Source organism: Prionailurus viverrinus, chromosome D1, assembly GCF_022837055.1.
Source record: "Prionailurus viverrinus isolate Anna chromosome D1, UM_Priviv_1.0, whole genome shotgun sequence".
In the NCBI taxonomy this organism is placed as follows: Eukaryota; Metazoa; Chordata; class Mammalia; order Carnivora; family Felidae; genus Prionailurus; species Prionailurus viverrinus.
The window spans coordinates 101,639,462-101,664,565 of NC_062570.1; the positions used below are offsets into that span (position 1 = coordinate 101,639,462).

The following is a 25,104-nucleotide window of genomic DNA, read 5'->3' on the forward strand; positions in this document are numbered from 1 at the left end:
GTTTTCTTACCCATTCTGTTATCCTATGTCTTTTGATTGGAACATTTAGTCCATTTACATTTAGAGTGAGTACTGAAAGATATAAATTTAGTGCTATTGTGTTGTCTGTAAAGTTGGGTTTTTTGGTGAAGTTCTCTGGTTCTTTCCAGTCTTGGTTGCTTTTGGTCTTTTTTGTTTTGTTTTTTCTCCACTCAAAGAATCCCCCTTAAAGTTTCTTGCAGAGCTGGTCTAGTGGTCATGAACTCCTTTAATTTTGGTTTGTCTGGGAAACTCTTTATCTCTCATTCTATTTGGAATGACAGACTTGCTAGATAAGGAATTCTTGGCTGCATGTTTTTCCAATTCAGCATGTTGAATATATCCTGCCACGCCTTTCCCACCTGGCAAGTTTCTGTGGATAGGTCTGCTGGGAGCCTAATATGTCTTCCCTGTTTGGTTAAGGACTTTTTTTTTCCCTTGATGCTTTTAACATCCTTTCCTGGTCTGTGTATTTTGTGATATGCCTTGGTGATGGTTGGTTTTTGTTAAATCTAATGGGAATTCTCTGGGCTTTTTGGATTTTGATGTCTGTGTCCTTCCCCATATTAGGAAAGCTATCCACTATGATTTGCTCACAAAAACCTTCTACCTCTTTTGTTCTTTCTTCATCTTCTGGGACTCCCATATTGGGATTTTATTCCTTTGTAAGTCACAGAGTTCTTCTCTAAGTCTGATATTGTGATCTTTTGCCTTTGTTTCCCTTTTTTTTCTGCTTCATTGTTTTCCATATTTTTATCTTCTATATTGCTGATTGACTGCTCTGTTTGACCCATCCTTGCCATCATGGCATCCATTTGAGACTGCATCTTGGTAATAGCATTTTTAATTTCTGCCTGACTAGGTTTTTTTCTTTTATCTCCATAGAAAGGGATTCTTTGGTGTCTTATACACTTTTTTAAGTCCCAGTTAGTATTCTTATTACTGTGGCTTTAAATTCTAGTTCAGAAATCTTACTTATATCTGTGTTGATTAAGCCCCTGGCTGTCATTTCTTCCTGTTCTTCCCTTTGTGGTGAATTCCTTCATTTTGTTATTCTGGAGGAAGAAAAAAACTGCCAAATTCTGTGGCTAAAGTTATACAGATTGTTGTGTTAATCCTCAGATCAACTTCCTAAGTTTTCTAAATGGATTGGTGATGATCTAGCTGTATTTCAGAGATGAGAAAAGCTCAGGGTTTCCATGCTGCTGTGCCATCTAACTCCATCAAGAGATATATTTTATAAAACCACTAACCTCCCCCATTTTATGAATAAATCTAATAAAAATTATCTAAAATTTCAGTAATATGTATAAAAATTTAACAAGGCATTTAATCAATGAAAATGAATACCAAATATGTCCATGGAATGGATTTACTACTGCTATAACGAGTCCAGTGTCTTTGGATTGATTTATAATTTCAGTATAATTCCAACATAAATTTTTTTCTTCTTCCTTCTTTCACTTCCTGCTTCATTCCTTCCTTCTATAGAATTCTGCGTCAATACCATTTTTTAAACCATTCATTCTTTTACTTCACCCTGCCATCCTCATTCTATTCTGATATTTTTTAATTAGTAGTTTATTAGGGACAATTGTATCTATTTTGATTTCATTATACTTATGCTTGTGTGTTTTATGCTATTCTCATAGTATGTAGGAGTTCTTTGTAGCCTTACTGTGCATAAAAAATTAAAATAACATCTCAGAATCTATAAACCTATATCTCTATATACATCTACGTATTTATAAAGTTGTCTGTGTGCTTTCGCTTTGCCATTATTCTGTGTCTTCTTTAAAGTAGACATAAAGTACGTAAAGTAGACATAAAATACATAAAGTATACATATTTGTTCTTTAAAGTAGAGGTTTCTTTTTATCTAAAGGGAATATTTATAAAATTTTGTTATGTAAAATCAATTCCAGTGACCCCACTTTCTCCCAATTTTCTCAATCTCCTCATATTTTCCTAGATTCCTAAAATACAATATATGCCTAACCTGTTACAAACCACTTGGTGTATGTCAGTTATAATAAAAATGCAGCTGGGGTGGAGGAAATATTTTGGTTTCTGGTAAATACTTATTACATATTTTACAAAAGGTAGAAATAGGTTATCTTATCCTCTGCACTGTGAGCACAGAGCCTGAAGCAGGGTTTAAGCCAATGAACCATAAGATGATGACCTGAGCTGAAATAAAGTTCAGACACTAAACCAACTGAGCTACCCAGGACCCCCGATTTTCTGTTTTTAATTTGATTTTATTCCTTTTGGTAGTTTTTGGATCTTACTTGTTGATCATGCTAGCCACAGTCAGGATGAGGGTAGGCACAAGCCTTTTTTTTTTTTCCAAACGCAGGTCCAAACTGAGAATGGACCCAGTGTTCTACAGGAGTCTGATATTCATGTATGTTCAACCTGAGTCTAGTCACTCCTTTGACACTGATAAAGTGGTGTCCAAATTTTACACCACTGTTATCCCCCTGCTGAATCCCTCGATCCATAGCTTGAGGAAAAAGATGTAAAATATGCAGGACAAAGGATGTGGAAAAAACTATGCATACCTTTCCTTAATTTATTGTACTATGGGGTTCCTATGAATTAGATTATCAACATTAAACATCGTTATGTATTCTCTCAGAAGGAAAAGCAAGGATAAATGAGTCAACTTATATTTAGAGATTGACTTCTATGCACCAGCATACTTCTAAGTGAACTTGCAGAAAGAGACATTCAGTGTATAATACAAATTAATTGAAATACCTGCAAAATTCTAGTGTTTTGTTAATAAGTACATAAATATATAGTTAACCAGTAACAATGAATGGCAAAATTAAGATAAAATTTACCTGTGGCAAAGCAGATAACATGATATGATCAGGGCCAGGTTTAATAGAAAAATGAAAATAAAAGGTGATTCAATTTTATAAGAAAAGTCATTTATGTGGTAAAAGTAAATAAAAAATTGACTAATGTGACTATATAAAGTCAATTGTATTCCTATTTAATATTCATTATGAAACAAAAATATGTTTTAATTTAGAAATCACATAGTTACCTTGTTAATATTTTCAGAGCACTTAAAATTAGTAGAATCCCCAGAGTTAATTAATTTTGTGAAAGTTAGGCAATTTGCAAATATATACTAATGTGACTGCACCAAATTTAAAATGTTATAAAACAAAAGATGTCATAAAGAGATTGAATTTATTATTTTATTGCATATAAAAAGCAAAATTTATTATCAATAATACATATAAATTAAATTACACATGTATGTACCAATCACAGGATGAAGTAAACATAACCAATCCACTTATATAAATTTTAAAGCCACATACTTGTGATAATATTATAATTTATGTATCTAAAAATATAATAAGTTCTAGAGATTTGTTTTAAAACATTGTGCCCATGATCACCAGGACTGTGGTGTGTACTTAAATATTAGTCAAGATGTAGATCTTATATTAAGTTTTAAGTTTTTTGATCACAGTAAAAAGTAAATTAAAAAATTTGGAAAGAGAGAAAGAGGTCGTATAGCTGTTGCCTCCACACGGAGTGAAGAGAATGGAAAGGGAGACAACGGATTAGTACATATTCAAGGTATATGTAATTAAAGTATTACTTTAAAATAATGAATTATAGGACGCCTGGTTGGCTCAGTCAGCTAAGCATCTGACTCTCTATTTTGGCTCAGGTCATGATCTCATGTTTGGTAGGTTTGAGCCCCTACTTAGGCTCTACGCTGACAGCACAGAGCCTGCTTGATATTCTCTCTTTTTTTCTCTCTCTCTCTGCCCCTCCCTTGCCCATGTTCTTCTTCTCAAAATAAATAAATAAAATAAAATAAAATAAATTAAAATAAAATAAAATAATGAGTCATATAAGAAAAAAACTATAATTTAAGGTGAAGAATGGAACTATGGTGTCTATAATATAATTTCTTGCACATATATAAGTTTGTGTATGTATATGTATGTAGATGTGTGTATTTATGTTTCTTAAAAATACTTTGAAAGGAAATTTTGTGATTCAGAATGGTCCTGTCTTAGAATTTTATCTGCTTGACCAAAGTATGTTTATATATTGTACTCACAACTTAGGAAATGGACAATACCTCTTGTGTAATAAATAATAAGTGTGACTGACAGATCAAACTATAATATAATGCATTAGTAACAATGCAACATGTAAAAGTAAAAAAAAATTTATATTTTACAACAATGTGGGAATGCTAAATAGATGGGGAGGTTGGCAGAGCTGATGAGGGAGTGAAAGTACGGTTAACTGAGCAGGGTACCGACTCTCTGTGGTCACATGACAGACAATTGACAAATGTCATTAGAGAGGAAGCAACAACATAACCCTATTGTGGGTACTTGGACTCTGGAAAGACCCTCAAAGGTTGAAATTCATTATCATGAATAACTTCAGATGTATAAAAATCTTTGTTGTTTCCTCTTTATGGTCCAGAATTTGTCTGTTACTTCAATAACTGTAGAGCTTAGAATATGCCAAGGTGAAGAAGGATCAGTGCGTCCTGCCCTAAAGTAGCGAATATTCTAGAGAATGATCTGCAATTTGCAACTGTTTCTTCACCAAAGTGAAAATCACATTAGAGTATGCCACTAAAACAAACAAACAAACAAACCAAACAAAAAACAAAAAAAACCCCAAACACCCTCATATTTTATTTCAGAATTCTAAGATGGATCTTATATTCACTCATTCACCTATTCATGATTCACTCCATAAGGGAGTAAGTCAGCAACACCTACTCTTTCCTGGGTATTATTTTAGAAGCTATTAATACAAAGGCAAACTATTTAGATATACCCTTTTCACTTAAAAGCTTACAGACTAGAAAATCCCACACAAACAGTAAAATAAAAATGTTATCAATATTTGACTACAGTATCTTACATGCATGAGGAGAGATCACAAGATTACATGAAAAATGAAGTTTCCATCAGTTATTTTTAATCTAAAACCAGCAGTAGGATCAGGTATATGATGGGGTGCCTTATAAAGTTCAATAAAACAATTGATATTCAGTCTTTGCAATTATGCACGTTTTGAATGCATGCTGTTTATCATCTGGTTTTATGGCAAATACATCAGGGTTGTTCCTGACACCAGAATGGAGGCTTTGCACTCTGTTCCATTCTGAACATTCACAGTAAAATGCAACACTGGGGCCAGAATCCTGTGCTTTCTAACTGTTGGATTTTCTCCACCCCACAGCCAACAGCCATACTTCCAACCGATACAGGGGACAATTCAAAACAAATAAACACACCAAGGGTGGAATCATTGCATGTGATTGTTAATCAGTATGATAACCCACCTGTGTTCCTAGGCTAACCCCACATTTTCACTCTGAGGGTGCAATTGTTGTGTGGAGCCTTGGGTACTTGGTCTTTCTTTCCCTGAGGAGTCACTTCACTTGGGAATTCCTGTGTTCAAGCATGGGGACTGGAGCCATAAACAAGCTTATTTACTGTGCGGGCCTTCAGGGACTTCAGACACTTGTAACACTCTTCAAAGCACCTCCTGCGGAACCTTAGAAGTGGGTCTCAGCAGATCTCTGCACACAGGTAGGTTCAGCCTAACAATTTACGTAGTGCTCACTCTGGATGTGAAGACCAAGTATCTTGGGAGCTTTACTAATTCCAATCAGACCTGGGACTGAAGTGATACCTGCTCTACTCTCTTTTCCTGAAGACTAATCTCTGCCCACTGATGGCCAAGTGGAAGGGACAGGGAAATGACTCAAACAATGGTATCCAGAATCTCTGTTGATAAATTGGACCGTGTGAGCATTTGTACAGAATAAACAGTAGTCATTATGAGGACTGTATTTCACCTTAGGTGACAGAGGAGTGCTTTCTGCCTTACAACTGGTAGAATTAATGTACTAGAAGGAACTCTACACCACTTAGGAAACTTCTTAAGTGTCTTTGAAAGATAATTTTTTTTTCCCCTCTGAGAAAGACCTCCTACATTGCTTAGAATCAAGAAACACAAGTTTGTCCCCTTCATGATTTTCACATCTCCCAGGGTGACAAACCCCGTGAAGGAAAGATTCCCTAATGTCAACAGGGGTTACTGATGTTGTTACCGATGTTGTTACTGAGCCCTGAGAGCTCATAAGAAGACATGGTGTATCCCTAACATGGTCCATGTTTAAATAATTTTAAGACAAATTTCTATAGTGAGAAAACAATGGAATATATTCCGAAATCACTTCAGTAGCTATTTAAAAACTAATATGGAATAATGTTTCTCAGCCCAATTTTACCATAAAGTGATGAACATCAAGTATATTTTGAAAGCTTTATTTTTTCCCTGAGAATTTATTGTTTGGATAAAACTATAAAATATCTCTTTTCAGAAACATACTTGAAAAGAACTGTATGTATTATTGTGGCATGTACTTACCAAAATAAAAAGCAACCCTAGCTTTGCCATTAGTTAATATTTCAGTAGAAAATAAAATTAATAGGTAAAGGTATATGCAAATAAATCCTTTTCAAAAGCTGACTGCACAGGTTCATAGTACCCAATCTGTAATTCCTGTTGTTGATTTTTTTTTTACTTTTGTGAAATAAGGATATATTTATTGAGTATATTACATCTCAGACTGAAACATTAACTGAAATGCTTTATTCAGAAAATGACTTTTTCTAAAGTGAGCCCTGTTACAATGATTTTTTAAATCATAAACTTACCTGTGAATTTCTTTTTGAATTCAATGGTAGGAGAAAAGAGATATGGGATATCCAGTGCAACAGAGTTGGATAAGCTCATCGGACATATATTTGATATATGATAAAATTAACACCACAGTATTAAAAGAGAATCAGTTTGTGGGAGAACGCAACCTGATTTGTTTGTTAAATAATTAGCTAGATAGCACATGTCCCAGTTGTTTGGATATGCAAGATTATAATTCGTTTGCTATTCCTAATCCTATTTCAACTATGAACTCCTCAGTGAGGGTGAATGAGTTACTGGGATTCAAACACGCATCCACATCAGAAACTTGTTCAAAACAGGGATTCCTGGGTGGCTCAGTTGGTTGGACATCTAACTCTTGATTTCGACTCAGGTCATGATCTCAAGGTTCATGATTTTGAATTCTGCATCAGGCAGTGTACTGATGGCATACAGCCTTCTTGGGATTCTCTCTCTCCCTCTCAGTGTCCCTGTCCTGATCACGCTCTCTAAAAAAGAGAAAAAAAAGAAAGAAGAAAGAAAAAAAGAAAGAAAGGAAGGAAGGGAAGGGAAGGGAAGGGAAGGGAAGGAAAGGAAAGGAAAAGGAAAAGGAAAGAAAAGAAAAGAAAAGAAAAGAAAAGAAAAGAAAAGAAAAGAAAAGAAAAGAAAATTGTTCAAAACATACTAGTAACAATAAATGTGGTACCAATTCTTTGCATTCTTTGTTATCAGGCTCTGTACTATCTCATGTTTGTGTATTATCCCATAGTTTCACACAACACAAGCATATAAACACTTGATAAAAATCACACAGCTAGTAATTGGTGGGGTAATATCCAACCAATGAAGTAACCAAAAAAGCAAACAAAACACATAAAGCAAAACTCTAAAACCACAGCATTAATCAACATTCTACACAGACTCTTTGCATGACTTAATCTCATTGAGCTTCAAGTATCTCATCAGACATAGAATTAATTACATCCATCTGGTAGGACACTCCTGCAGAATAATGAGATCGTTATTTTGAAATGGGTAGCATAGCCCTGGGCTCAGAGCATACGACATATTGAATAATGTTAACACACCTCTCCACACATTTCTCTGTACAGGTAAAACAAAGTGATAAACGTTGAGCAAATAAAATCTATAAGTAATATTTTAAGACGTCAAAACAGGTTTTAAAAAATTCAGAGGAAAGTGGTATAAGCTAGAAAAAAAGAAATGGCAGTCAGAACACAATATATTAGAGAAGCGTCTGAGCAGATAGTAGTTAGAGTGATAGAAAGGACTAGTTCATTTGGCAGAAGAAAGAAAATGTGATTAAGTTCAAAAATCAGTTTCTGAATGACACCAAGAAGGAACGCTACTGAGGTGCAGTGCGTTGGTGAGGTTCAGCGTGGTGTGATAGAAACTGATAAGGAAAATCCCAGCAGACTCAAAATTTTTCCCACAGAAATATTGACATTCCCAAGAATGATGATCAGGAATGGGCTGAAAAGAAAGCCAGTGGCAGCTAAGGAAAAAATAACTGAAAGTCACTGAAAGTGGTCCCGGCTCATCAACTTTTTTTGTTTGTGTATTTATGTACTTTGAGACAGAGAGAAAGGGAGGGAGGTAGAGAGAGAGAGAGAATCCCAAGCAGGCTCTGGGCTATCAGCGCAAAGCTCCATGCGGGACTCGATCTCACACACGGTAAGGTCATGACTTGAGTCGAAATCAGGAATTGGACACTTAACCGACTGAGCCACCCAGATGCCTAACTTCTTCTGTGTACCTATCTTTTATCATTGAAAACATACAAAAAGGCATGTGTGTGCATGTTTAAATATTTATATGCATGCAATATGATAATTAATGTTTAAATATGCATATAAATATTCATACACATGATATAGTAGATTAATGTATACTTAGCTAAATTAAATTATATCTAACATGGAATGGGAAAAAATGAATAGCCTGGTACAACAGTTTTAACAATCTGAAATTGGTTACTGGAGAGTTTGTATTTTTGAATTTTGTTCAAACATTGTGAGAAATACAATTAAAATTTAACACTTTTGATTACTAACAAAAATGATCTAATTTAAATGAAATAGTTTACAATAAATTTTACCATCTATTAATCCACTTCCATTTTATCCATTAAAAGATGAAAGCCACCGAATACATGGCCTCAGGGAATCTCACTCCGGTGACCGAGTTCATTCTCATGGGAGTCTCAGACCGCCCAGAGCTCCAGATTCCACTCTTCTTTGTTTTCCTGGTGATCTATGGGTTGACCGTGGCAGGGAACCTGGGCATCATCACCCTCACCAGTGTTGACTCTCAGCTTCAAACCCCCATGTACTTCTTCCTCAAGCACTTGGCTGTCATCAATCTTGGTGATTCTACTGTCATTGCCCCGAAAATGCTGGTTAACTTCTTGGTTTCAATGAAGACCATATCCTACTATGGATGTGCAGCCCAACTGGGTGGGTTCTTAGTCTTTATTGTGGCTGAGACTTTCATGCTAGCTGTAATGGCCTATGACCGCTATGTGGCTATTTGCTACCCCCTGCTCTACATGGTGATGGTATCTCCACAGATCTGTCTGCTGCTGGTATCCCTCACATACCTCTACAGTCTGACCACAGCACTGACTGTCACCTCCTGTGTGTTCTCTGTGTCATACTGCTCTTCTAATGTAATCAACCATTTTTACTGTGATAATGTCCCCTTGTTGGCATTGTCCTGTTCCAATACCCATATTCCAGAAACAGTAGTGTTTACCTCTGCAGGGATCAATTTGCTTTTCTCTATGATTATTGTTCTAATATCCTACTTCAACATCATCTTTGCCATTTTGAGGATACGTTCCTCAGAGGGTCGACAAAAAGCCTTTTCCACCTGTGCCTCCCACATGATGGCTGTCACTGTGTTCTACGGGACCCTTCTCTTCATGTATTTGCAACCAAGGAGCAACCACTCATTGGATACTGATAAAATGGCCTCTGTCTTCTACACCCTGGTGATACCCATGCTGAATCCCCTCATTTACAGCCTAAGGAACAAGGATGTGAAGGATGCATTGAAGAGTTTCCTAAATAAACCATACCAGTCTTTCAAATTCATGTAAATAAGAATTACAATTGTCTCTATTTGAGGGTTTTCATTTTCTCCTGAAAAGCTAATGTCTGCTAAGTGCCAAGGAAGTAATAGTTTAAAACTCCATAAATTTCTATGGGAAAATCGTAACCAATTTCTATTCCAACCTCAAATAACCAACTTTTCCTAATACAAATATGTATTAGTTACCAAAAAAAAGTACACATATTTAAGTTGTAAACAGTGATTTCAATATAAACACATTTTATAGTGCAACATAAGTTGGCTACTGGGTTTTTATAATTTCTTTTCAAGAGAACTCAAAACTCTATGAGCTACAGACTCCATTATTTGGACTACTCCTCACTGCTTATGTGATCGCAGTAGTGAATAACCTGGGTTTGATCATCCCCACCAAGATAGACTCTAGGCTACAAACACCCATGTACTTCTTCCTCAGACACCTGGATTTCACTGATCTTGGTTATTCAACAGCTGTGGGACCCAAAAGGCTGGTAAATTTTGCTGTAGATCAACATACAATCTCCTTTAATGGGTGTGCCACCCAACTCACTTTTTTCAATATTTTTATCATTAGTGAAATTTTCACTCTGCAGACAATGGCCTGTGACTGCTATGTGGCCATTTGTAACCCTCTGCTCTACACAGCTGTTATGTCACAAAGATTATGTCAGGTGCCGGAGGCAATACCTTACCTCTATAGTGTCTCTTTGTCTTTGCTGACCATCATGAAAATGTTCCTTTCATCATTTGGTGACTGTAATGTCATCAGGCATTTCCACTGGGACAGTCTACCATTGATAGCTTTACTCTGTTCAGGCACCAATGAAATTAGATTGATAATTCTGATCTTTTCTGCTTTTAATTTGGTGTCATCTCTTCTCACAGTCCTGGTGTCCTACATTCTAATCTCTGTTGCCATCTTCAGGATGAACTCTGCAGAAGGCAGGCACAAGGCTTTCTCCACCTGTGGATCCCATCTGGCAGTGATTGCCTTATTCTATGGCACTCTATTCTTTATGTATGTGCAGCCGAAATCTACTCATTCCTTTGATACTGATAATATGGCCGCCTTATTTTACACGTTGGTTATACCCATGCTGAATCCAATGATCTACAGCTTGAGGAACAAAGAGGTGAAAAATGCCCTACGAAGAACTTGGAGAAAGTGTGCAAACATAAGCATACCTCAGAGATATTGTGGGTTTGGTTCTAGTCCACCACAATGAAGCAAATTTCACAATAAACCAAATTAAATGAATTTTTGGTTGTCCAATACGTATAAAAGTTATGTTGACCCTGTATTATAGTCTGTTAAGTGTTCTTTAGCATTAGAGGTAATCATACAATGTGTATATTTTAATTAAAACAACACTGCATTGCTTAAAAATGCTGTCATCTGAGCATTCAGAGTCATAATATTTAGCTCACAGAGGGTCTTGCTTCCATCTTGATGGCTGCTTAGTGGTCAGGGTGGTGGTTTCCGAAGGTTAGGGTGACAGTGGTATTTTCTGTTTTTTTTATTAAAAAAATGTTAAATGTTTATTTATTTTTGAAAGAGAGAGAGACAGAGCACAAGCATGGAGAGGCAAATTGAGAGGGAAAGAGGGAGACACAGAATCCAAAACAGGCTCCAGGCTCTGAGCTGTCAGCACAGAGCCTGACGCAGGGCTCGAACTCTGGACAGAAAGATCATGACCTGAGCTGAGGTTGGACGCCCAACCAACTAAGCTACCTAGGTGCCCAACTGTGGTAATTTCTTAAAATAAATCAACGATGAAGTTTGTTGCATTTATTAACTCTTCCTTTCATGAATAATTTCTCTATAGCATGTGATGCTGTTTGATAGAACTTACCCACAGTGGAACTTCTTTTCAAAATGGAGTCAATCTTCTCGAACCCTGTTGCTGCTCTATCACCCATGTATATGTAATATTCTAAATCCACTGTTGCCAGTTCAACAACCTCACAACATCTTCACCAGGAGTAGATTCCATGTGAAGAAATCACTTTCTTGGTTCGTGCATAAGAAGCAATTCTTCATCCATTAAAGTTTTATCATGATATTTAAGCCATTCATTCACATCTTTAGGCTCCACTTCTGATTCTAGTTCTCTTGCTGTTTCTCCCACATCTGAAATTACTTCTTCCACTGAAGAATTGAGCTTCCAATTTGTTTAAAACATACACAGACCCATACACACACACACATAACAAATATATAATGCTAAGTATAATCAAGTGAAGCAGAATAAAAGAAGTATGCCTGTGTTTTATTTAAAATTCACAGTAAGATATGCTAACAATAAATGATGTGTTATCCAATGTATACTATAATTAACATTCTGCAACCTGTACTATTGCTTGAAGGGATGGGAAGATTTCTGTTAAATTATGATTTGTGAACATGTGCATGCTTAACAAAGTATAAATAAAAGCACTGTTTTTTTTTAAGTTGCGTAATTGTGTACAATACGAATTCAAAAGAACTTCAAGGTGAAACATTAAAAATAACAACTAAATTTTGCAAGGTTGGTATATATAAGGTCTCCATATAAGAGATCAATTTTTTTGCTAGAAACTAGCAAAAGACTTGTAAAAATGAAATTTTATACTATTAATTACACCTGAAAAGAAAATCTGTATCCAAGGAAAAATCTATAAGCAATTTGCATGATTTGTTGTCAGAAACTACAAAGACATTACTGAGTTATTAAAGGAAACATAGATGTCGGAGTATGTCATGTCGTTTGGTTGGAAGAAGTAAATGCTGTGATGAGATCAGTTCTCCCTAAATTATCCTATAGATGTAACACAGTAACAATCCAATCACAGTCAGTATTTAAATATTTAAGTTAATATCAAAATGTATATGGAAATGCAAAAGCTTTAATAACCAGGGTAATACCCAAGAAGAAGAATTTAATGATGGGTATAAATTCCTTTAAAAAAACTAGACTGTTTTTTAATGTTTATTTATTTGTTTTGAAAGAAAGAGATAGACAGTGAACCCACGTGCACGAGTTGGAGAGGGGCAGAGAGAGAGGATCCCAAGCAGGCTCCCTGCTGTTAGTGCAGAGGTGGACACAGGGCTTCTTCTCACCAGCAGAACCATGAGATTATGACCTGAGCTGAAATAAGGAGTCAGCTGTTTAACAGACTGAGCCACCCAGGTGCCCCAAAACCACAACGTTTCTTGAACAAAAGGAAAATATCTCCATGAGTTGGAATAAGCAAAGAAAGCCAGGGAGGTGAACAATGAATGGACATAATATCAGGTGAAAGACACTAGGCTCTCCCAAAATCACACTGGCATATGCAAATATAAATGAGATTGAACTGTACTCATTTGGCACTTTATAGAAGTGACCCATTTTGGTTTAGAATGTTTGATGCAGTTGAGGAGTACTGCATGTAGGCAAGAATGCAAGGCTGATTTCACACGTGAAAGCCCATTACTTAAATCCATAAATCAACATTCTTATTAGTTAAAAGAAAACAAATAGGTTTCTGATAAAATTCAACAGCAACTTGTAATAAACTGACAAGCTGAGTAGAATAGAAGAAATCAGTGTTATAAATGATATCTATAAAAATCTTACATATGGGGGAATAAATAGATTGAACACAGAGGTATTGAAGTTAGCGAAAATACTTCTATAGTATTATAATCATGGACACATATTATTGCATTTAAAACATACAGAAAACTTGTAAAATGGAAACATTGAACACTTACCTTCTGAAATTGACCCTAAGACTAAGAGACCCGGACTCATCATGTACATTCAATATGTATTGGACATTGGTAGCTGGTTCACCATAATAGAAAATAAAAAGTATAAAGATAGGAAACCACATACTGTCATTAAAAACTTTTTTGGGGGTAAATGTTATGATTAACTACATAGAAAAAATCTATAAATAATTTATTAAAAATAATCAGTGAATTTAGTAAATTTGCTGGATACAAAACAAATTTAGAAAAATCAACTTTATTTCTACATCCCACCCATAACAATTAGAAAATAAAATTGAAGGAGCGATAACGTTTATAAAACAAAATAAATCCCTAATTTATTAAAATCCAATACAAATATATGAGTCATCATTAATAATATGTATAAAAATTTAACATGGAATAATAAATGAAAGTTTAACCCAAATATGTCCATGGAATAGAAGATTTACTATTGTAACAACGTCCAATATCTTTAGATTGATCTATAGTTTCAATATAATTCCAACATACCTTATTTTCCTCCTCCTTCTTTCCCTTCCTGATTTCTTCCTTCTTCTATAGAATTCTGCAATGATAATTTTTTTAAACCATGTATTCTTTTACTTTAGCCTGCCATCCTCAGTTTATTCTGATGTTTTTAATTAGTAGTTTATTAGGGGTATTTATATATATTTTTATTTCATTATACTTATGCTTGTGCATGTTATAGGCTATTCTCATAGTATGTAGTTCTTTGTGGCCTTAATGTGAAGAAAAACTTAAAATATCATTCCAGAATCTATAAACCTGTATCTATATATACATCTATCTATCTATAAGCTTGTCTGCATCATTTACCTTGACAGTAGTCTGTTGAATAATATAGTAAGCATAAGACACATTTTTTTCTTTAAAAAAAATTATCCCTTTATCCAAAGGGAATTTTTATACAATTTTATTATATAAAACAAATTCCAGTAACCTCACTTTCTCCCAGTTTTCTCAATCTCCTCATATTTTTCCTAGATTCCTACAATCAATATATGTCTGATGTGTTACAAACAACTTGGTGTATGTCAGTTGTAATGAAAATGCACGTGGGGGGGGGGAGGAAATGTTTTGGTTTTAGGTAAATTTTTATTACATATTGTATGTAAAGTAGAAACAACTTATCCAAAAGAACAGCACAGTGATGGTCCAATCTTAGTCATGGAGTTGGGATGTGACAGGGTGAGGGGACTGGGGACAATTAGCTGGATAACATACTACTTGACTTGATAACAAACTATTCATCATCATAACCCTGAAAAGAAGCTGCACAAAAAGTATTTATATGTGCATATTTAGAGATAATCTGTTTCAGACAACATACTATCGCCTCTGAAAAAAAACACACGAAAAACCCCACTATGTATATGATATTTGAAAGCTATTTCCGGGTACCATAAACACATTGAACCAATTCTCATTTCATTTGTCTTTCCCAGCAGTCTTGCAAAAAAATGATTTTGCTGATATGGAAACAGGGAATAAGATAATTTATATCATTTGCTCAAAGTATTCCTTTGCATAGACCACCATTTTAAGTATAGCAGAGACCCCATCTACTTATGTATATTTCTTGGGATAATTCTCTAAATAAAGTCAAATAATCTCTACTATGATTTGTTAAAGTTTCCTACTTACATACTTCTGTCATATGTCAGTCAAGTGTATTAATTGTTTCATCCTGTACCACGTGTAGGCATAAGGGTCTAACAGAACTATGCTTTACAACAGTGGTTTTAGATGTTTCCATGGATGATTGGCACTTAGGTTTTAAATTTTTTGTACATAACTAATATATTATATCATGTGAATGTAATTTGGTAAATGTAATTATGTAATCATCATTGTATAAACAACAAACAGAAAAATTTGATAACCACCTATACATCTATGGTTTTTACCATTTTTTAAAATGTTTGATGCCTTTATCTATCTATCCACTTAATCATCTATCTACCTATCATCTATCCATCTATCTATCTGTCTATGCAGTTTTTCAGCCTTGGCCCCATTGGCATTTTGAGTTGTTTAATTCTTTGTCAGGTAGGAGACAGCCCTAATATAGTAGGATTATTAGCAGCATCACTGGACGCTGCCCATAATATGCCAGTAGCATTCCTCCTCAAGTTATGACAACCAAAACACTTCAAAACAGTGTCAACTGTTCTTTGGAAGACAAATATCCCAGTGTAATACTGCTGAAACACTGATCTATCTCTATCTCTGGCCCAATCTTTCATTCTTCCTTACTTTCTTCCTCTCTCTCTCTCTCTCTCTCTCTGTGTGTGTCTTTATAACAATATAAATTATTATATATGTTTTGTTGTGGGTTGGGGGTTTATTTTAAGATATCCTGAATTTGAAATTTGGATTTATCTTATTTATATTAGTTTTTCTATGCTACAACACTAACACACGGATGATATAACAAGGAAGCTGTTTATTATGCAGATTATCTATTCGGAATAGGTTTTCCGATAAACCTAGATTAAAAAAACATTGGGGTGCCTGGGTGGCTCAGTCGGTTAATTGTCTGACTCTCGATTTTGGCTCAGGTCATGATCTCCCCGTCTGCGAGTTCGAGCCCCAGGTCGGGCTCTGTGCTGACAGCTCAGAGCCTGGAGCCTGCTTAGGATTCTGTGTCTCCGTCTCTCTCTGCATCTCCCCCATTCAAATTTTGTTTCTCTCTGTCTCTCAAAATTAATAAGTAATAAAAACATTTAAAAAAACACAAACAGTGCTGAACAAATTCATTCTCATGGGAATCACAAACCATCCTGAGCCGCAGCCTCCATTGTTTGGGCTCTTCCTCATCTACCCAGTCTCAGTGATGGGCAATCGGGTATGATCATCCTCACAAAGATGGACTCTAGGCTGTAAACACTCATGTACTTCTTCCTCAAACACTTGGCTCTCATTGATCTGAGGTATTCAACAATTTTAGGACCAAAAGTGTTAATAAGTTTTATCATGGAAGCAAACACAATCTCTGATTATTTGTGCACCACACCGGTAGCTTTCTACATTATCCTCATTGTTAGTGAACTTTTCATTCTATTGGCTACACCCTATGGTAGCTACATGGCCATGTGGCCATCTGTAACCCTCTGCCCTATCCAGTCCTCATGTCACAAAGGGTGTGTCAGGTCCTGGTGGCCATCCCCTATCTCTACAGCACATTTGTTTCTCTTCTATTTACTATAAACATTTTTAGTTTATCCTTTTGCGACTATAGTATCATCAATCATTTCTACTGTGACAGTCCTTTCTTGTTATCTTTCCTCTGCTCAAATAGGCATGATTGAGTTGATGATTTTGATTTTGTCAGTTCTTATTTATTTTTTTAAATGTCTACTTAATTATTTTCAGAGAAAGAGCAAGCAAGGGAGGGGCGGAGAGAGGGAAAGAGGGAGAGAGAGAATCCCAAGCAGGCTCTGTGTGAACAACCTGTTGCAGGGCTTGATCCCATGAACTGTGAGATCATGACGGCGAGATACCTTGGACCGTGAAATCAAGAGTTGATGCCTAAGCGACTGAGCCACCCCGGCACCTTGATTTTCTCCGTTTTTAATTTGATTTTAGTCCTTTTGATAGTTCTCGCATCTTACCTGTTGAGTCTGCTACACACGGTCAGGACAGACTCAGCTGAGGGCAGGCACAAGCCTTTTTGCACCGGTGGGTCCCACCTGACAGTGGGCACGGAGTCTTATGGGACTTTAATATTTATGTATGTGGAACCTAAGCCCAATCATTCCTTTGACACTGATAAAGTGGTGCATATATTTTACACCTTCATTATCCCCATGCTGAATCCCTTGATCTATAGCTTGAGGAACAAAAATGTAAACTATGCAGGACAAAGGATGTGGAAAAAAACTATGCATACCTTCCCTTAATTTATTGCACTGTGTGGTTCCTATGAATAACATTATAAACATTAAACATTGTTATGTGTTCCTTCAGAGGGAAAAGCAAGGATAAATGAGTCAACGTATATTTAGAGATTGACCTCTATGTATAAGTCATACTTCCAAGTGCACTTGCAGAAAAAGACATTCAGTATACAATATAAATTAAATACCTTCGAAATTCTAGTGTTTTGTTAATAAGTACATAAGTATATAGTTAACCAATAACAAGCTACGTATGAATGACAAAGTGCAGATAAAATTTACCTGTGGCAAAGCAGATAATGTGATATGATCAGGGCCAAGATTAATAGAAAAATGAAGGGGTATCCAAGAAGATTCAATTTTATAAGAAAAGGCATTTTTGTGATAAAAGTAAATAAAATGACTGTGACTATGTAAAGTCAATTGTATTCCTATTTAATATTTATTATGAACAGCAAATATGTTTTAATTTAGGAAAACACATAGTTACATTGCTAATATTTTCAGAGCGTTTAAAATTACTCCCCAGAATTAATTAATTTTGTTCAAGTTAGGTAATTTGCAAACACAACTAATGTGACTGCACCAAATTTAAAATGGTATAAAAGATGTCATAAAGAAGTTGAAAAGGTATTATTTTATTTCATGTAATAGACAAAAGTTATTACCAATAATACATGCAAATTAAATTACACATGTATGTACCAATCACAATGAGGGAAACATCTTGAATTCACTTCTGTAAATTGTAAAACCACATAACTGGCGATACTATGTATAATTTATGTATGCAAAACTATAACAGAAAATACATTCTTTATTTTGCAAAAGACAATATGGATGAATCTTGAAGACATTATACTAAGTGAAATAAGCTAGTCACAGTACTGCATGAGGCCATCTATGTGAAGTATAGAAATAATTAAATACATAGAATCAGAGAGTGGAATGGTGGCCGTCAGGGACTGGAGGAAGGGAGAAATAGTTGATAAGCAACAGGTATCAAGTTTCAGCTTTGCAAGATGATTAAGTTCTAGAGATTTGTTATAAAACATTGCGCCTATGATCACCATGACTGTGTTGTGCACTTAAATATTGGTCAAGGGTGTAGAGCTCCTATGAAGTTTTAAGTTTTCTGATCACAATAAAATATAAATAAAAAGATTTGGGAAAAAGACAAAAAGGTTGTGTATAGTTACTAACTTTGTCTGTAGATGGGGCGGAGGGAATGTGAATGGGGATAATGGATTAGTGCATATTCAGTTTATATGTAATTAAAGCATTACCTTAAAATAATGAATCATAGAAACGCATGCGTGGCTCAGAGTTAAGCGTCTCTGACTTTTGATTTTGGCTCAGGTCACGATTTCCTGGTTTGTGGGATTAAGCCCAGTGCCAGGCTCTGCACTGACTGTAGGAGTCTGCCTGGGATTCTCTCTCTCCCTCTTTCTCTGCCCCTCTCCTGCTTATGCTCTATCTCTCGAAATAAATAAACTTAATAAAATAAATAATGAATCGTGTATGAGAAAACTATTCTTTAAGGTGAGGGATAGAAGTATGGTGCTTGTACTATAATTTCCTGAACATATAGGTATGTGTATGTATATGTAGATGTGTGCAATGTTTCTTATAAATATGTTGAAAGGTGAAATTTTGTGATTCACAATGGTCCTGTCCTATCCTAGAACTTTATTTGCTTGACCAAAGTAAGTTTATATATGGTACTCACAACTTAGGAAAGGGACAACACCTCCTATGCAACAAACCTTTTAAATAAGAGATCAAAGTATAAAATAAAGCATCAATAACAATGAAAAATGCAAAAGTAACTATTTTTTTTTAAATTTTACAACGTTGTGGGAATGCTAATTAGATGGGGAGGTTGGCAGAGCTGATGAGGGAGTGAAAGTACGGTTAACTGAGTGGGGTACCGACTCTCTGTGGTCACATGACAGACAATCAGCAAATGTCATCGGAGAGGAAGCAACAACACAACCCTCTTGTGGGTACTTGGACTCTGGAAAGAACCTCAAGGGTTTAAATTCATTGTCATGAGTAACTTGAGATTTGTAAAAATCTTTATTTCCTCTTTATGGTCTGCAAGTTGTCTGTTACTTCAGTGGTTATGGAGCCTAGAATGGGCCAAGATGAAGAAGAAACAGTGTATCCTGACAGAAGTAGTGAATATTTTAGAGAATGATATGCAAGTTGTCACTGTTTCTTCACCAAAGTGAAAATCATACTAAAGATAGAGTATAATCACTTAAAAATCCTTCCTATTTTATTTCAGAATTCTAAGATGGTTATTATATTCACTCATTCACTTTTTATCATTTATGAGTCAGTAGTCAATAAAAATCTTTTGAACACCTACTCTTTCCTGGGCAGTATTTTAGAAGCTATTAATACAAAGGCATTTAGATGTACTATTTTCATTTATAAAGCATACAGACTAGAAAGCCCCATACAAACAGGAAACTAAAAATGTTATCAATATTTACTTATAACATTTTAAATGCTTGATAAGAGATCACAAGGTTTTCTGAAAAATGCAATTTCCATCGAATAATTTTAATAAAACACTGGCCACAGGATCAGGTATATGATGGGTGCTTTCTGAATTTCAAAAGAACAATTCATATTTAGTCTTCTTAGAGTGATGCGCATTTCGAACACATGCTGTATATCATCTGATTTTTATGGCAAATATATCAGGCTTGTTCCTCGCCCCCGAATGGAAGCTTTGCATTCAGTTTTGTCCCCAGTGTTCAGAGTAAAATGGAGCATTGGGGCCAGAATCTTGGGCTTTCCAACTGTTGGATTTGCTTCACCCCAGGACCAGCAGACAATACAAGGGACGAATCAAAACAAACACACACACAAAGGGTGGGCTCAATGCACGTGATGGTTACTCAGTATGATCGCCCACCTGTGTCCCTAGGCTAACCCCACATCTTCACTCTGGGGTGCAGTTGTTGTGTGGAGACTTGAGTAATTGGTCTTCCCGTCCCCAGGGAATCAGAACTTTACCTGGGAATTCCTGGGTGCACATGTGGGAACTGGAGCCATAAACCAGCTTAGTTCAGTGTGTGGCTCTACAGGGACTTCAGACACTTGTAACACTCTTCAAAAGACCTCCTGCGGAACCTTAGAAGTGGGTCTCAGCAGACCTCTGTGCACAGGTAGGTTCAACCCAATGATTTACGAAGCGCTCATTCTGGGTGTGACGACCGAAGTACTCGGGGAGGTTTACCAATTCAATTCAGACTCAGGACTGAAATATCTGCTCTATTCTCTTCTCCTGAGGACTCAAATCTCTGTCCCCTGATGGCCAAGTGGAAGGGATAAGGAAACGACTCAAACAAAGGTGTCCAGGCTCCCCACTGATAAATTCAAAAGTGTGAGCACTTCTACGGAATAACCAATAGACATTGCAAGGAGTCTATTTCAACTTAGGATGAGGAGGAATTCTTTCTGCCTGAGAGCTGGCAGAAGAGATGTTATAGAAGGCATTTACACCAGATAAGAAGCTTCGTAAGTGTCTTTGAAATATAAGATTTCTTCTCCAAGAAAGACCTACTAGATTGCCTAACATAAAACAAAACAAAAACAAACAACAAGCAAAAAACCTAGTTTTTCCTCTCCCTGTTTTCCCACATTGCCCAGGGTGATAAACCATATGATGGAAAGACGTGGACCCAACAGTCTGTACGTTGCTGGTGGACGCTGAGAATTCAGCAGAAGATGCAGTTTTCCCTTAACATAGCCCATGTATAAGTCACTTTCAGACAAATTGGGGAAGAACGGACTGTGCTCTTGAAATCATTTCGGAAGCTGTTTAAAAACTAATATGCAATGTTATTTCTCAGCCACATTGTACCATCAAGTGATTAACATTAAGTATATTTTCAAAGGGTTTTTTTGTTTGTTTTTTTACTGAGAATTCAATATTTTGGTAGAGCTATAAAATATTTCTTTTCAGAAACACACTTGAGAAACACGGCATGTACAAGTCAAAATATCTTTTATTTTGAGATATACTTACCGAAATAAAAAAACAACTTGCCATTAGTAATACTTCATTAAAAATGAATTCAAAAGAGCTAAGAGTATATGCAAATATGTTATTTTCAAAAGATAATTGCATGAATTCATTGTAACCAGTCCACAATTACTGTTGTTGGTGCTTTTTTTGTTGTTGTTAAATTAAGGATACACTTATTGAATATATGATAACCCAGAGTGAAACATGCACTGAGTTGTTTTTGTTCAGGAAACGCTTTGCCTAAAGTGAGTGTTGCCACAGTGACTTTCATCAGAAACTTACCTGTGTATTTCTTTTCAGACACAGTGGTAGGACAAGAGACATGGGATGTTTAGTGCAACACAGTTGTATAAGCTCATCAAACATATATTTGATTTATGGAAAGAAGTATCTTTTTTTTGTTAAAGATCTTATTTTTATGTAATCTCTATACCCAGCATGAGGTAGAATTCACAACCCTGACATCAAGGGTCCCATGCTCTACTGACTGAGCAAGCCTGGTGTCCCTAAAGTATCTTTGACTAAACAAACACACACCACACTTTTAATAGAGAAGCAAGTGGTGAGAGAACACAAGTTGTGAAACAACACAACTGATTTGTTTGCTAAATGTGTAGCTAGATATCACGTGCCCCAGTTGCTTGGATATGCAAAATTGCAATTCACTTGCTATTCCTATTTCTTTTAAGTTTATTTTTATTTCTTTGGAGAGAGAAATGGAGAGTCAGTGGGGGAGGGGCAGAGAGCGAGGGAGACAGAATCCCAAGCAGTCTCCCTGCTGTCAGCACCAAGCCCAAACAGGTCTCAAACTCACTAAACATGAGAACTTGACGTGAGCCAAAACCAAGAGTTGGACGCTTAACCGACTGAGCCACTGAGGCATCCGTTGCTATTCCTATTTTAACTAAAAAACTCCTCAGTGAGGTAGAATGGATTACAGGGACACAAGCAGGAAATCACATTAGAAAATCATTCAAAATACGCTAATAACAATAACTGCTGGTACTATTTTTTTTTTTTTGCCTTCATTGTTATCAGGCTCTGTACTAACTTGCATATGTGTATTACCTCATGACATTCACACAACACAGGTATGAATACTTGGCAAAAACCACACAGCTAGAAATTGGTGGACTAACATCCAACCAATCAACCAAACAAACACGTAAAACAAAACCACAAAACCAAAGCATTAATCAGTACTCAACACAGTCTCTTTGCATGACTTAAGCTCATTGAGCCTCAACCGTCTCATCAGACATGGAAATAATTTCATCCATCTTCTAGGACACTCCTGCCGAATAACGAGATTATTATTTTGAAATGGCTAGCATAGCTCTGGGCCCATAGTACACTACATACTGAATAATGTTAGCATGCTTCTCCAATCATTTGTCTGTACAAGTAAAACAAAGTTATCAAACTTGAGCAAACCAAGCCTACAAATGATACTTTTTCCAAACATCAAAACAGGCTTTGAACGATGTAAAGGAAAGAGGTATGAGCTAGAAAACAAGAAAGGGCTTCCAGAAGACAATAATACAGATGTGTCATCGCAGGTAGAGGTCGGAGTGATACAAAGGACTAGTTTATTTGGCAGAAGAAAGGAAATGTGATTAAACTTAAAAAATTCACTTTCTGAATGACACGAAGAAAGAACACTACTGAGGTGTAGTCTGTTGGTGGATAACTGAAGCAGTGTGGTTAGATAGAAACTGATAAGGAAAAACCAACACAGTCAAAATATTTCCTGCAGAAATATTGAAATCCCAAAGATGATGACACATTACGAGCTGAAGAGAAAGCCAGTGGCAGGTAAGGAAAAAATAACTGCGAATCACTCTGGGTCATCAACTTCTTATAGGTAGTTATCTTTTATCGTTGGAAACATACACGTATACAGAGGCATATGCATGTATATGTAAATATATATTTATGCAATGTTATAATTAATATTTTTAAATATGCCTATGAATATTAAGACATGTAATACAGTAGATTAATGTATATTCATCTAATATAAATTCTATACAACACAGAACTGAAAAATTAATAGCTTGGTATCACAGTTCTAACAACTTGAAATTGGTCTTTAGAGAGTTTAAATATCTGAATTTTGTTAAAACATTAGGAGAAATAAAATTAAACTCTGACACCTTTCACTGTAAACAAAAAAGAAATTCAACTTAAATGAAACAGTTTACAATCTAGCATCTACCAGAAAACCTGATTTTACCATCTATTAATCTCCTTCCATTCTCTCCTTTAGAGATGAAAGCCACTGAATACACGGCCCCAGAGAATCTCACCTCAGTGACTGAGTTCATTCTCATGGGAGTCTCAGACCGCCCAGAGCTCCAGATTCCATTCTTCTTTGTTTTCCTGGTGATCTATGGGTTGACCGTGGCAGGGAACCTGGGCATCATCACCCTCACCAGTGTTGACTCTCAGCTTCAAACCCCCATGTACTTCTTCCTCAGGCACTTGGCTATCATCAATCTTGGCGATTCTACTGTCATTGCCCCGAAAATGCTGGTTAACTTCTTGGCTTCAAAGAAGACCATATCCTACTATGGATGTGCAGCCCAACTGGGTGGGTTCTTAATCTTTATTGTGGCTGAGATTTTCATGCTAGCTGTAATGGCCTATGACCGCTATGTGGCTATTTGCAATCCCCTGCTCTACATGGTTGTGGTATCTCCACAGATCTGTCTGCTGCTGGTATCCCTCACATACCTCTACAGTCTGACCACAGCACTGACCGTCACCTCCTGTGTGTTCTCTGTGTCATACTGCTCTTCCAATGTAATCAACCATTTTTACTGTGATAATGTCCCCTTGTTGGCATTGTCCTGTTCCAATACCCATATTCCAGAAACAGTAGTGTTTACCTCTGCAGGGATCAATTTGCTTTTCTCTATGATTATTGTTCTAATATCCTACTTCAACATCATCTTTGCCATTTTGAGGATACGTTCCTCAGAGGGTCGACAAAAAGCCTTTTCCACCTGTGCCTCCCACATGATGGCTGTCACTGTGTTCTACGGGACCCTTCTCTTCATGTATTTGCAACCAAGGAGCAACCACTCATTGGATACTGATAAAATGGCCTCTGTCTTCTACACCCTGGTGATACCCATGCTGAATCCCCTCATTTACAGCCTAAGGAACAAGGATGTGAAGGATGCATTGAAGAGTTTCCTAAATAAGGCATGTCAGTCTTTCAAATTCATGTAAATTTAAAATTACAGGTGTCTTCTTTTAAGGGTTTTTATTTGCTCCTGAAAAGCTAATCTCTGCTAAGTGCAGAGGCAATAGTTAAAAATCCCATGGCTTTCCATGGGACAATCTTTTTTTTTTTTCAACGTTTATTTATTTTTGGGACAGAGAGAGACAGAGCATGAATGGGGGAGGGGCAGAGAGAGAGGGAGACACAGAATCGGAAACAGGCTCCCGGCTCTGAGCCATCAGCCCAGAGCCTGACGCGGGGCTCGAACTCACGGACCGCGAGATCGTGACCTGGCTGAAGTCGGACGCTTAACCGACTG

General features: G+C 36.3%; 3 protein-coding genes and 1 pseudogene across 4 annotated transcripts; all 4 read left to right on the forward strand.

Annotated features, from left to right (window-relative positions):
• Positions 1-8,911: 8,911 nt before the first annotated feature.
• Positions 8,912-9,859, forward strand: LOC125176752 (olfactory receptor 8J2-like). The gene has a single exon (XM_047878560.1). It carries the CDS (start codon positions 8,912-8,914, stop codon positions 9,857-9,859), a length of 948 nt encoding a protein of 315 aa, XP_047734516.1.
• A 54-nt stretch (positions 9,860-9,913) lies between these two features.
• Positions 9,914-11,078, forward strand: LOC125146562 (olfactory receptor 8K3-like). Its single transcript, XM_047823270.1, has 2 exons — positions 9,914-9,935; positions 10,144-11,078. The coding sequence occupies exons 1-2, from the start codon at positions 9,914-9,916 to the stop codon at positions 11,076-11,078; spliced, it is 957 nt and encodes a 318-aa protein (XP_047679226.1).
• A 1,499-nt stretch (positions 11,079-12,577) lies between these two features.
• On the forward strand, positions 12,578-17,514 carry LOC125146563 (olfactory receptor 8K3-like; annotated as a pseudogene).
• A 3,679-nt stretch (positions 17,515-21,193) lies between these two features.
• LOC125176738 (olfactory receptor 8J2-like) lies at positions 21,194-24,793 on the forward strand. 2 transcript variants are annotated; one of them, XM_047878539.1, is made up of 2 exons: positions 21,194-21,203; positions 23,856-24,793. In XM_047878539.1, exons 1-2 carry the CDS (start codon positions 21,194-21,196, stop codon positions 24,791-24,793), a joined length of 948 nt encoding a protein of 315 aa, XP_047734495.1. The 2 variants fall into 2 exon arrangements, with proteins under 2 accessions (XP_047734495.1, XP_047734496.1); XM_047878540.1 differs by lacking the exon at positions 21,194-21,203 and adding an exon at positions 21,934-21,943.
• Positions 24,794-25,104: the final 311 nt, after the last annotated feature.

Excerpts from the sequence above, each read along its gene's own strand:
- LOC125176752 (XM_047878560.1), top strand. The coding sequence starts at position 8,912 with ATGGCCTCAGGGAATCTCACTCCGGTGACCGAGTTCATTCTCATGGGA.
- LOC125146562 (XM_047823270.1), top strand. The coding sequence starts at position 9,914 with ATGTCTGCTAAGTGCCAAGGAA. Across the intron at positions 9,936-10,143 it reads GTCTGCTAAGTGCCAAGGAA|AGAACTCAAAACTCTATGAG; the intron begins GTAATAGTTTAA and ends TTTCTTTTCAAG.